At 40.0% G+C, this 13,270-nt stretch overlaps 1 protein-coding gene across 1 annotated transcript in view; it reads left to right on the top strand.

The window, feature by feature from the left end:
• Nucleotides 1-13,270, top strand: part of MPHOSPH8 (M-phase phosphoprotein 8) — a 34,586-nt gene that overhangs the window by 12,396 nt on the left and 8,920 nt on the right. The window contains exons 4-9 of the mRNA XM_019530210.1: nucleotides 1,230-1,329; nucleotides 3,832-4,083; nucleotides 7,857-7,982; nucleotides 8,066-8,154; nucleotides 10,837-10,977; nucleotides 11,606-11,692. Coding sequence (XP_019385755.1) covers nucleotides 1,230-1,329; nucleotides 3,832-4,083; nucleotides 7,857-7,982; nucleotides 8,066-8,154; nucleotides 10,837-10,977; nucleotides 11,606-11,692 — 795 coding nt within the window. The remainder of the gene's footprint in view (nucleotides 1-1,229; nucleotides 1,330-3,831; nucleotides 4,084-7,856; nucleotides 7,983-8,065; nucleotides 8,155-10,836; nucleotides 10,978-11,605; nucleotides 11,693-13,270) is intronic.

Below are 13,270 nucleotides of genomic sequence, written 5' to 3'. Positions count from 1 at the left end.
GGCTCCCCCTGCCCTCCCCTTGCCATGGCAGCCCCAACCCTGTTCCCCACCACCACTGCCTCCTCCACCCCTCTGCTGCCTCCACCAAATTTCCTTTTATCAGTGCTGATATGATATGGACTGATATATCAGTACACCTTTATTTAATAATGCTCCAAATGTAAGCCTTGTTTAACACTTTCAGGAAATAATTTTTAATTTAAGGTGTATTCAGCCAAAAATGATGTTGGCAGGCAGAACTTTTTGTTTACATTAATTTCGAAATAAAAAATCTTTTCTGACCAGTTACTGCTCTTCCTTCCTCCCCCCTGCTCTTCCTGAGCAAGTGTTGCAAATGTAAACCAGGAAGCATAATTGAATCTTGGACAATAGATGTTATCTAATCTAAGTTAGTATATAAACAGTTTTCAGCGGTAGTTAAAGAGAAGACTTGTCAGCAGTCAAGGCTTAATTTATTGTAGCCAAAGTTAGAAATCAGTAAAAATAAATAAAAATTTGCTAGTATCAAGCAAAAATTTTAGAAGCAATGTGGTGTTCTCCAAGTTGAAGGTTAAAGTTATTGGATAGTGAATTATAGTTGCTTACCAAAAAAAAAAAAGTTTGGAAAAAGTTTTCATTGCATACTAGCATGATTTTTATTGTTACCCTTAACTTTCCTCACTTCTCCTACTTACGTATTGTCCTTACTTGTGATGATTGGTCTAAATTGTATCATAAGCTTTTTATGGCAGCGGCTGTTTTTTATTATAAAGAACCTATCCAACTTAGGGCATTGTGAAAATAAAAGGCCAGGGCCTCATTTCTAAATTAAAAATGCTTTCTAGCCTCCTTTATTGTGAAGTTGTAGCATTACAATTTATTGTACTGCCACTGTGTCTCAATTCTGTTCTGTGCAACTTAGAGTAATACTAATACCTGGTGTCTTACTGTGTGAACATGCATTCATTGGAAATTGAACTGTAGGTACGGACATCTCATATGTGTGTGGTCATCTCAGTTGGTGATAACTTACTGTCGGTTTGGTCTTGGTTTTGAATCTGTAAATGGGACTGAATGGCTGTATCTCATTACTGATCTCTTGGTCAGTGCACTCGGTTTTCTACCTCAGACTGTTTTTTCTTAGTGATTGTTGTAGCAGAAGAAATGTAGAACGCTATGCTTGGATGCGGGCTGGTGAAAATGCCTTTCATTTTTTACCTATAGTACTTACCTTTTGTCTTCAATACCAGGAAAAGGAAGCAAAGAAAAGTGAAGCAAAAGAGAAACCCCAGAAAAGATATGATTCTGAAAAGGAAGAAAAAGGCAGAAAAGAACACAAGGGACTGAAAAGTAAGTGAAAAACACTGGATCATAACAGAGGAAGTTAAAAAAAAACTTTTAGAACTTTCCTTTCATTTAACTAGGGCAGGATATAGTTCTATTATATTATAATGCACATCAGAAATTTAGTTGATGCTAAATTTGCCTTGTAGTTCATTCTGGTAGCCCTTCAAAAAGGGAAAGAAAATTTGTAAATTATATTTAGGAGTCTTGATCCTTTATAATTTCAGAATCCTTCTATTTTATAATGTGAGTCTTAGAACACCAACATCATTCTTTCTTCTCCACTATGACTTGCCTGTGCAGATTCTTGTCCCCTCCGCCATGATGGTGTCACTGTGCTCTCATATTATTGTTACAGCAGCAAACTTTGTGCTCATATCCATTTTTAACACTTAATATTTCAGGAGCTGTTGTAATGATACAGTGGATATATGCTTTGAATGTTAAGAGAATATTCACTTGCTTCTGAAATATTTTTGGTCCATTTCAGTCCTGTCAGCTATCAAGAGGCTGAACAGTCTCCACAGTTGTAGCCAAGGTTGGCTGTTGCAGCCCTGAGAATAAGTGAATTGAAGGCTAATAGGCTGCATTTCACAAAGACAAAAAGGCTTGGAAATAAATTTTTTGCTTGGTATAGTAGTGATAGATTTTCTTTTTAAGCAGTATTATAGGGCAACAGTGTTATTGCCTCTGTTTAGCTTAGTTAATTGTAAAACAGATGTATACATTTTACTAATGTTTTTATAACTAAGGGAGCCTGCCATAACTTCTGTTTCCAGCAGGGTCCAGGAGATCCTTTCTTCAAAAGGATTAGCATATTTACTCATTCAAGACCAACCCTCTTCTCTGCAACACCTTCCCCCCCCACCACTCAGCCCAACGTGGAAGCCCCATATCTTTGATCCGAGTGCAAGGTGGGGTGGCAGGCAACTGCTGCAGCTCTGGCCTCCCTGACCTGGGGCCAGAGCCGCTAATTAGATTCTATATTTGGAAAATTATAACCAATCTACAGGTTTCCCATGTATAGAATCGAATTGTTTATGGGGATGAGTTGTTTTAAATTCAGTCCTCTTGGATTTGGGGGAATATGGTATGGTTCTGTTCAGATCTTACAGTTAGGAATATTATGATTATTTGTGTTCATTTCCAACCCAGATCAAACATATTGTAAAATATTCATGTCTGCATTCATAAACAAGCAGTTTATGAAGCAAATGTTGGGATGCATTGAATATAGAGCACTCATTTTCAAACTGCCTTTTTGTGTCACTTCTGCTGCTGCAGAACCCCTACCCCCCAATCCTGAAGACTGCGGAGCCAGGCAACCTGCTCTGACAGTGACACACGGCCTCTCAGACTGCTCTGCCATTATCCCCAGTCTCTTTGTGGAACCCCTTGCAACCTATTATGGAACGCCAGGGTCCCAACAGTTTGAAAACCACTGCCCTGGAGTATGTGTTGAAGCTTACTTCACTTTTGTCATTGTTTACAACAGGAACAGCAAAGCATTGAAGTTACTTGGTCATTAACTTTCTTTGTGCAATTGTGCATATTTATTTCACTCTAGATGTTTGCAATACACCAGACGAACTTTCTGCAGTAGTATGTGTTATGGCAGTTTGCATCCCATGTGTTATTCTGCTGCCCTTTTCAGTTCCTTCTGACCACCCTTGGCTGAGGAGTGGAGCTCTAATGTGCTCTTAATTTTTTTTTTTCCAATGAGCAACTTTATTTTAACTATTCTGTCATAAGAGAGAACGTATTGCTTTAAAAAAAATCCTGAAAGAATCTGTGTTGCTCAGGGCTTGAGGCACTTGGCACTGTCTCTAGAATACAGAAGTGCATGTGCTTTGAGTATTAGATTTTCTTTTATGCTTAGCCCTACACCCTTTCTTACTGCTTATTGTGTCTCAGTGCTCACTTCCAAGAAACCTCCAAGTACTGTGTTCAATGTGAGATCGGTATCCATGTCAGCAATGCCTTTGGTACTGAGGTGTCTTGCTTCTGCCTCATCCATGTTAATGGGTTATGCTTTATCCTTTCATTTGGCTTTCAACAAAGATACTGCAACTGGAGCAGTGGCTAGGCAGGGGCCTAGGGGCTACAATTTAGCCCCTCATGGCTGCTAGTTAGCCCTGTTCTAATGGTTAATTTTGCCAACAGTGGATTTATTCAGCCTTTGGTCTGCTATATTCCCCCAGATTTTTTTCTACAATACTGCAGCCTAACCAGTCATTCTCTGCTTTTTTTATTTTATATTTACATCAGACTGCAACAAGGGCTTAGACTTGTATATATTAATTGGTCATGAACAGTTTTCACTAAATCTCGTTTTTGTGTTTGCATGTGTGACCTGATATCATATCTGGCTCCGGGGCTTCTTTCTTGATAACTTGTAAACTCAGCGTAAATTTATTTATGCTCACCCAGTCACCAGGACCATCTCACGCAACAGTCTTTCCAGCAGCTCATATATATAATTTTCATAACGTTTCAACTATATTTTAGGTTTAAAGGACATCAAAAGTGCATTTGATTTATTTAATATGGCTTCAGAAGAAAAAAATGAGTATCCTGAGAATAATCGCAAAAGAGAAGAGTCTACTCTGGACTATAAGTTCATGGATGAATTCAAATCAAAAGAAAATAGAGTATACAAGGAAAGAAGGAGCATAAGAGATGAAACAGATACCTGGACTTATATCGCTTCAGAAGGTGATCGGGAAGTACTGGATGCATGTCAAATGGAAGAGAACTCTGGTAAGTGTTGAAAACCAATCTAATTATAATTGGTAGGGGTGCACCAATAAAGGTTTTCTTGGTTGATACTGATAGCTGATAATTAATGGGCCATATTGGCTGATACAGATCTGATAACTGATTTACAGGAATGCAGCTGGGCAGTGTGGAGAGCAGCACCCTGCAGGTAAGTCTGGAGGGGAAGGGATGTGTTGTGGGGGCGGCAGATTGAGGCCTCCATGGTGAGGGAGGGAGGGAGTGGGTCTGGGGTTGAGGGCACTGCCCAGCTAGGGTGGTGAAAAGGATCTGGGGCAGAGTGGGATGGAACCACAGGCAGCTCATTTAAGAGATCAGCATCCTGGTGCTTAAAAATGACAGCGGGGTGTTTGAACTAAAGCTCGTCAAATGAGCTTTAGTTCAAGTGCTGCTGCCACCATTTTTTAAGTGCAGGGACACTTAACCGAAGCCAAGCAGGACAAGGGCAGATGCGGACTGCCCTCTGGGGGCTCGGGGCTCTCTGCTCTGCTGCCTTTTTCCTGGAGGCTCCACATTGCCAGGCAGGCAGGGGACACACAGCCAACGGTGGGGGTGGTGAATTGTGCTTTCTGCTGCTGGGTGAGCAGGGGACATGTGGGCAATGCCGGGCCCCTGGGGCAGAGGCAGCTGAGTGGAGAGCCCCAAGCCCACAATGGGCAGCCTGGATCTGCTCTGCACATAAATCTGGAGGAGCACATGGCGCCCCACTCTGTACCCCCCCAGATGAACTGCCTGTAGCTCTGCTCTGCTCCCTGCCCTGGCCCTGGGGTCCTGTTCACTGGCTGGGCTGTGCCCCCTGCCCCACTTCCTCTCTCACAGTGGGGGCTTTGATTTGCCCCTTTCCCTTCCACAGACTTACTTGCAGGGTGCTGCTCTTTACGCTGCCCAGATGCATGCATATGTGCTGCTGTGTGCATGCATGTGGCATCTGGGGGCCCCAGCCAGAAGGAATATTATATTTATCAGTGACATTATCAGCTACACTGGCCAAAAAAAAGCCAATAGTCGATAATGTTAATTTTCCTTTTATCAGTGTCGATACGATATAGCATCACTATATTGGTGAACCTTTAATAATAGGGCCCTCAAATGAGTCTTTTTCTTCCCTGTATTTGTCTTGTATTGCTCCAGCTCTTCCCTGGGTGATGGCTAGAATAATGTCCCTTTAAGACTTGTTTTCTCTTCTGAAGAATTAATAACATGTCCATCTAGAAAAATGAGGCTTCTCCTGAATGAGGATTATCTTTCTCTACTTATGCCCAGTATTCAAGTCTTGTCACTTTCTTGATAAAGCTTCTGAATTTCTAGGGTCCTGAATTGCCTTGAATGGGGAGTGAAACATCTTCATCTTAGACCAGTGCTTCTCCTTCAAAGACAAGAGCCTTTCAGGGCTACTGCAACACAGGCACTGCCACCTTGCCGCAGTCAGGTAAAAAGTGCTCCATGTGCTTCATGCACAGCCAGACCAGGAAGGGCTACAGCATGTGTGCATGATCCTGCCTGCACTGGTAAGTGTAAAGCAGGCAAGAACAGGCCCTGTCCCTGCTGTCCTTCCCAGTCTGACCCTGCATGTTCCCTCTGGAGCCCTGAAAGGCTCTTGTAGCACCTGGATGGAGAACCACTGAGGTAAATGGGGGCAGCATGGTGATGGTTCTGAGCTGGGGTGCCCCAAATTTTAAAGAAGTTGTGGAGGGGTGCCAGAATCTAAAAAGGTTGAGAACCACTGATCTAGGCTTATACCTACAACATTTATGTTCTGTTTACTTCCAGTTCTAAGAAATTTGAAATTTGAGTATAATGAATATCTTCAGAGTAATTACTTCATTATTAACCATCACCACCACCATCGCTTCCCTCACAAGGGATAAAACCAGAGATGTGGGGCGGAAAATTTTTCCAGTGCTTTATTTTTCCATGGGAAATTTTCCATTTCTAAAAATTCATTGTTTTATAAAATTTATTAGTAACAATGAATGGATGCCAATACAGTATTAGGCAAGCTTGGCAGTTTCAAAATTGTAAATACTACCAGTTTCAATGGCTGTCAAGAAACTTGAAGGAGATGCACCAGGCCTTTCAAATATTCCAGAGATATTCAGACAACTGAAAGAAAATCTAACTGAGCTTTTATCTTCTTCACCTCTGTCCAAAAAAGTAGTAGTAGTAAAACAAATGTTTACTAAGAGATCTGAGTTTTGCTCTCATCCAGTTCATCTGGTAGCAGACCTTTTGGATCCTCAACACAGAGGACAACATTTATCAGAAGATTAATGATCTACTGCTCTCAGTACAATTACGGAATTAGCTAAGAATGTCTCTGACATTGACGAAATAGCCGTGATGACAGACTGATGAGTACTGCGTAAAAAACCCAAAACTTTAGAGCAAAGACATCATTTGGCGGGCAGCAGAGAATGTCTCCTTTCGCATGGTGGCAGGGATACTGTAACACCCGACTGCTGTGCAGGATTGCTGTAAGGATCCTAAGTGTTCCACCAACAGCAGCTTCTTCTGAACGGAACTGGAAGGCTTTCAGCTCAATTAAGACAAAAAAGAGGGATAGACTAGCAAATGAATGCACCACTAAGCCTGTTTCTTTTTCTCAAAATCTCTTGCTTCTGGAGAATCAGAAGCACAATTAATGAAGAAGATGTAGTGTGATGATAAGCTGCCCTTGCCCATAGACTCATTGGTAAAACCATCCTTTAGCAAAAGAGAATGTGGTTCAAGTAGTTCTGAATCAGATTTGCCTCAGTCTGATTCAGAAATGGAACTAATAATCAGTGCAAGTGATTCTACAGATAGTGACAGTGAAACTGGAGGTGCTGCAATGACCTCAGTGGAAGAGTTAAACTCTGTTGAAGTAGATGAGTGGACAACCACGGCATATCATCTACAGTTCTTTGGGTGTGCTAAAGTTAGTGTGTCAACAGTTTTCAGTGCCTTTGTTTTTTTTCTTAAATTTAAACCAACAATGTAAGAGAAGTACATGCTATTGTGTACTGTCTTTACATTTTTACAAGTATTTCAATTAAAATAATTTATTTCCAAATAAAGCTTTGAATTTGTTTGAATATAACATTAAGCCACATTAAGTGTGTTGTATTTAATGTTTTTCCTAATCAAATATTTTGGTTCAAATACTTGTGGCTATTGGAACATAAAATTAACATGGGGTACTTTTTAGTTTTATTTACTAAATATAAGTCAAATAAACATGCTAAATCAGATCACGCTCTATTTAGGGCATTGGAAATTCTTTCCGGAAATTTTTTTCCAATTCAAAATTTTCTGGAAAACCCACATCTCTGGATAAAACTACCTTGTCTTTTTTAAAACTTATCTAAAGTAATGGAGTGTTTGCATTAATGGTGGTTAAAATCAGGAAAATTTGGGACATTTTAGACACCATCTTGAAATCTCATGCCGTCCTGTAGTTGAGGGATGTAGTTACCTTTTGTGGTTATGTTCTTGGACAAAACATGGTTCCTGCCAAATAATCATTGTTCATTAATCTGAATGGATAAAAGAGGAATCAGTCAATTGCCAAATACAATTTTGTGTTAATTTATATGATAACAGATGTTTGGAGTGATGTTGAACTGAATCATTCACTCCTAATTTTGTTCTGAAAATGCATTGAGGCCACACAATACAGTGTGCCACTGGTCAGTACAGAAAGAGTAGTTGATGATTATGATGTAGTCAACTTGTCTTTTGTGTGTCTTATTCTTTCCTAAAAATAAAATATGTGATAGATGGCAGGCAGCAGGTCTTGAGTTTGGGTATGGACATGCAGCTGGAATGGCTGACATTAGAAGACTTTCAAAAGCATCTTAATGGAGATGATGAGAATCATGCATCAACAGAACCAATATCAAGTGGTAAGTAATTATTGTGAAGTGGGGAACTTCTTATTTGCTGTTTCAAGGTGACTGTTTCAACTGAACTAATCATCTCATTTTAGCTCTGCTGAGGGATGCTGTTAAAAATGGAGACTATGTTACAGTAAAGATGGCTCTTAATTCGAATGAAGAATATAATCTGGATCAAGAGGTAATATTTCTGTTTCTGTATTCGAAGGGCATTGTACAGATCCAGTATACTGATGAAAAGGTTTTGTAAAATTCTAAGTTAAACCATTTAGTTTAACTTGGGTAAGAAGATGTGCTTAGAGTTAAATATAAAAATGCTTTTAAACACTCCAGTCTCATAAGTGGGCAGGTAGGTAAAGCAAAAATGGATTTTCAAGTGTTTTGTTTTTAAAATCAATTGTATGCATAAATTAGTTTGAAATAGTTGAGGTATCTTTCTTCATTCACCTGTAAATGGAAAGTCAGTTCATCTAATGGGTCTTGATTCTGTAACAGTTGTTCATAATGGAAAAATTTTAACTTCTGTAGCAAACAGGGCTGAAGTGTTGGTGTAGCTCTGGTGGTCTGGGAAATATATTTCTTGTGATATCTTTTATTGGAATGACTACATGGTGAGGAAGCGCATGTGATGCCCAAAGGCTTGTTCAACAACTTGACCAACTATACAGTTGGTCCAATAAAAGTTGTCATAAATGGGAACATTCAAGGCAAAATCATAGATGCCTTGTCCCTGTTGGTGTATGTTTGGTTCTGTTGTTTGCTTATTTTTTTACATTATCACTTCTCAGCTAGTAGAAAGCAGTTCAAGTTTACAAAAAAACCAAATTTTCTTCTCTAAAGGGTGTTTTTGCCGCAATCTGAAAACAGCAAGATGACAGGTGGTGGGGCAGATATGGGGAGGAAAGCTACAGAAGAAGAGAGGAAAGATTTAACATTGCTAGTGCCATCTTGAAATATATACACTTCTAATTTTGAACATTATTTGGTGGGCACGCAGATGTCAGCAAGTGTTGTGGGTGATCTTAATGGTAGATGATGAGAGAAGCAGTCATCAGTAACCATAAGCCTAACTATAATTTATGGCAGACAGCAGAAAAATTTCTGGTAGACAGCACATTGATGAGATAAGGGAGGGTGGGGGACAGCATGAAGGAATAGTCACCTTGCAGCATTTGTGCCTCCCAGTAACAGAAACTAAAAATGAATGAAGTAGACCAGATAGCTGCACAGTTTTAATGTTTTCAGTGGGATGAGTCCAACAGCAGGTCTATGATTGTGGTAGTCATGGAGCCTGTTAAGCTGAGTGCAGTCTCTTTTCTGTACTTCAAGATCTAGAATAACCAAATAATATCCAACACTTTTTTTAAACCAGAATTTGTATCTTAAGTGCTAGGTTAGGGAATAAATATCCCCTCATGCCTTGGGCTCATATTTGCCCGTCTCTGTGCTGTTTACTACCACTCTTGTTTATTCTCATTTCCTTGTTACTTATGTATTTTGTTGACTTTTTTCCCCTCTCTCCTTCCCTTTGTAGTTCTGATCTTCTTCACTTTTCCTCTACTCAAAGATACTAAGTGCTACTGGGGTGGGGGACTGTCAACCGGGGCCATGAAAGAAGAAAAGAAAAATGTTGGGCTGACTTATCCTGCCAAAACATCTTGCAGCCCTGTATGAACTCCTCCTGTAGGAGGAAGGGAAGATATTTTTCCTGCAAATGTGATGGCAGATTTGCAGTTTCAGTGGTGTGATTAGTATCCTCAAGTTTGGTTCAGTACATGCTGTGCCCTGTCTCCCTCCCTTAGAGTGAAGCCTTGGAGATTAGAACATTGCCTTAATCTGTAATCGTGAATTTATTAAAGCAAGGTCCACGCTGAGGAATTTTCTGGTATGATACAAAGACCAAGTGCTTCTAGATGCAATTTATACCAGCAAATCTGTTCTGTTGATGGTTCAGTGAGTGTGTCCATATTCTGCTTCAAGGAAAGTAAGCTATGCCAATAAAAGTTCAGTTTTGCTGATATAAATGGTCTGCCCTAGGTTTCTTGCTGGCTCACTCTGATCATTCCCCTGACAAATATATAGAAGTGGTTAGCTGAAGTCAGGCAAAAGATGAGGAAGAGTGGCACCTTTAGTGAGCTCCTTGTTTTTACTTTATTTTTTTGTAGTCAAAGAGCACAACGGAAAGACCACAGCAGATCAGAATGTTTATAATGCTATGAATTTCTACTTGAAATACCTTGTGAATCATGTATTCATACCTAACAGTGCTAAGCTAATGTAGTGTGGCATGCTGTGGCACCCTTAAAAAGGACCTCAAGACATCCCAAAGTGCCTTGGGACCCTGGTTGAGAATCACTACCTTAGACCAGCTGATTCGGAGAGGCATGAGATTTCATAGACAACATCCTGCATTGTCAGTTACTGATGAAGTAGATTGTTGCCTATGAAAGCCCATACATCTGAACCAGCTAGTTCCTAAGGTGTTGTTGCCTGGCCCTATCTTCTGACTGGTATAGCTATGTTGACAGTAGGATGCAATATAGATGGCATACAAGCCTGTTGGCACTACCCTTTTGAAGGTTATCTTGCTTTGAGTACAGCTGTTCCCAAATCCATTTACACCTGTTTCTCTAATGTAAAGAAGATCATGATTCCACCTCTGAATTGTACTGTTCAAGATTGTAGCAAGTGTCAGGGACAGTATAGTCTTTCCTGCCTGTGGATGATGCAAGCTTGTAAATGGGTCTAGAAGCAACCATGTTGTAAGGGGGCCTAGTTAGTTATATCTGTAGTGTTAGATTTCTTTTTTTTTAATCATATGGAAGAGAATGGTTATAACTGAGGAGTATGTAACTTGTTGCAGGATTCAAGTGGAATGACTTTAGTGATGCTGGCTGCTGCAGGAGGGCATGATGACCTTCTCCGGCTCCTTATTAGGAAAGGAGCCAAAGTTAACAGTAGACAGAAAAATGGAACAACTGCATTGATACATGCTGCTGAAAAGGTTGGTTTTCTTTAATGACTTGTATATTCATCTTGCCCATTTTACTTTGGATTTCATATTGCTAAATACAGCAGTCGGGGTCGTAAAAAGATCTGAAGTATTCCCTTCCAAATTTGCATCTGTGCCAGCCACACAGTTTGGTTGATTCTTAACTGCTTAAGTGGTATCAGTTGAAGACAATCTGCAGTTTAGATGGCTTTACAGTGTATGAAAAAAAAATGTTAAACTGATACAAAGACTTATTGTCAAAACTAGCACTGACCCTTTTGACAGAAGCTCATGCAAACTTATTTCATTTGAGAAATAAACAGGCTCATTTGCTTTGTTCTGTATTAAAAACTTCAAATTTGTACTATTTTAACTTCTATTATGTATTAGTCTTTCATTTGAAGTTAAGATAACGTATTTCTATGCATAAAAGTCCAGAACTGATTAATTGGAGATTCAGGGGCGTGGGGAGTAGGGTTCAGGGTATCAATCTTCAGGGTCTTAAACTACTTTTTGTGATGCTTTATGTTGGTATCTTTTGGCCTTGCACTGTAAAATATCAAGAGAGCACATACCTTGTTTTGTATTTTATTTAATTTGACAATATTTTAAATTTAACTGTCCTTTGTGTTTTTCTAAGAACTTCTTAACTACAGTGGCCATTCTTTTGGAGGCTGGGGCTTATGTGAACATCCAGCAGAGCAATGGAGAAACTGCTTTAATGAAGGTAAATGCAGCTTTGTCTTAACACAGTTTGGTATCTAGCATCTAGTGTACACTAAAAACATAGGACCATGTAGCTATTTCTGTGGCCAGGGCATATGTTTCCAGGGGTGGCTTTTTCAGAAACCATTTTTTAGGTTTTAAATGTTGAGCAAAGATCTTCTCTGCGTGCAGCCCTCAGACCACTGTTATTTAGTGCAGTTACAACTTCCTGAGGGGTATATTAGGTTTTGGCTGCAGCCAAAGCTGGGGATTATGGCTAGGGTGGGCCAGTGCTGCTGGCACTGGCAGGAGCTTTAAAGCTGAAGGGTCTTGGTTAGTATATTTTGCCCCTCTGCTTGGGGTCAGACTGATTGCTTTATTTGGGGTCAGGAAGGAATTTTATGCCATGGTCAAATTGGTGCAGACAGTCAGGGTTTTGCTTTACTTTGTAGCATGGGGCGTGTCCCTCTACTTGGGATCCCTTGAGCCTATATTTACAGCGTTTTACAGAAGCAGGGTCCTGGCTGCTGTGGTCTCCCTTTGGATTCCCTGTGGAACCCTGAAAGAACCACTGCCATTCAATGCTGATCTTTCAGTTGTTTCTTCATTCATTGACCATGCCCTTGTTAATCAGAAGATGAAGTGCTTAAACACCATACAGAAGTCTCTTAGATATGTATTTACTTTTTAGCAATCAAAAATTAAATCAGTCCTGCTTTTCTTACTTCTGTTATTTTAGCCTTATTATTCTCTAGTACCCCAAGGTGTAATACCTTATTTTCTCAGTTCCAAGATGAGGGTTTTTCCCTATTCATCATGGGGAAAACAAAACCTTGTCTTTAGAATCAATTACAGTATGTTCCAGCTGGAAGCTATGGGGGGAGCTGTGCAGGGAGCCTGGGGGCGGGGGGAGAAGGCCAGGCTTCCGTTCTCCATGCCGCTTGTCTGTCCCCCATCTCTGCATCTTCCCCTTGGCTTTTTTTATCTGCTGGGAGAAAAATGTAAGACAATCCTCCAATAATTGGATTCTGGACATATTATATATTTTTAATAAATTTTCTATGTCCATATCTAGAATGTAATTACTAGGAGCTTATCTTAAATTCAAAGTAGTCTTGGATTCAGGTAAACACAAATAGCAGCTGAGTCAGTGGCTTCTGCAGCATGAGTCTCTGCTGGGGAAGGCTTCAGCCAGAAGCTGGGGAGCCCTAAAAGCTCATTGCTGCCCCTGTGCAGTATATGCAGGATTATTTTCTTGCCTTCCCTTAACAACCTGCTTCCCAGCAGAGGCCTGAGCTACAGAAGCTATTACCATATTTCATCATTTAAAGCTTGCACCCTGATTTCCAGCAGACGATTTTTGGAAAAAAGGTACAAACTGTATGTGGAAAAAATACAGTAGTTTTGTTTGTTAAAAATCTTAATTCTCTCCTGTCAGTGATGGTAAATCAGAAAATGTTTAAAATATAAGAAAATTATTATTGAAGATGGCAGTCCACTTCATTGTGACTTCTAAATGGTGGATCCAGTATAGCCTTTTTAAGTAGGCTTGTGGTTTTGCTGCTTTATCTTTTTTTTTCTTATCCTTCTGTGCACCATA

Source organism: Crocodylus porosus, unplaced genomic scaffold, assembly GCF_001723895.1.
Source record: "Crocodylus porosus isolate Cpor-Errol unplaced genomic scaffold, CroPor_comp1, whole genome shotgun sequence".
NCBI classification, from domain to species: Eukaryota; Metazoa; Chordata; order Crocodylia; family Crocodylidae; genus Crocodylus; species Crocodylus porosus.
The sequence above is the reverse complement of the archived record's forward strand: the minus strand, read 5'-3'. Positions and strand labels throughout refer to the sequence as shown.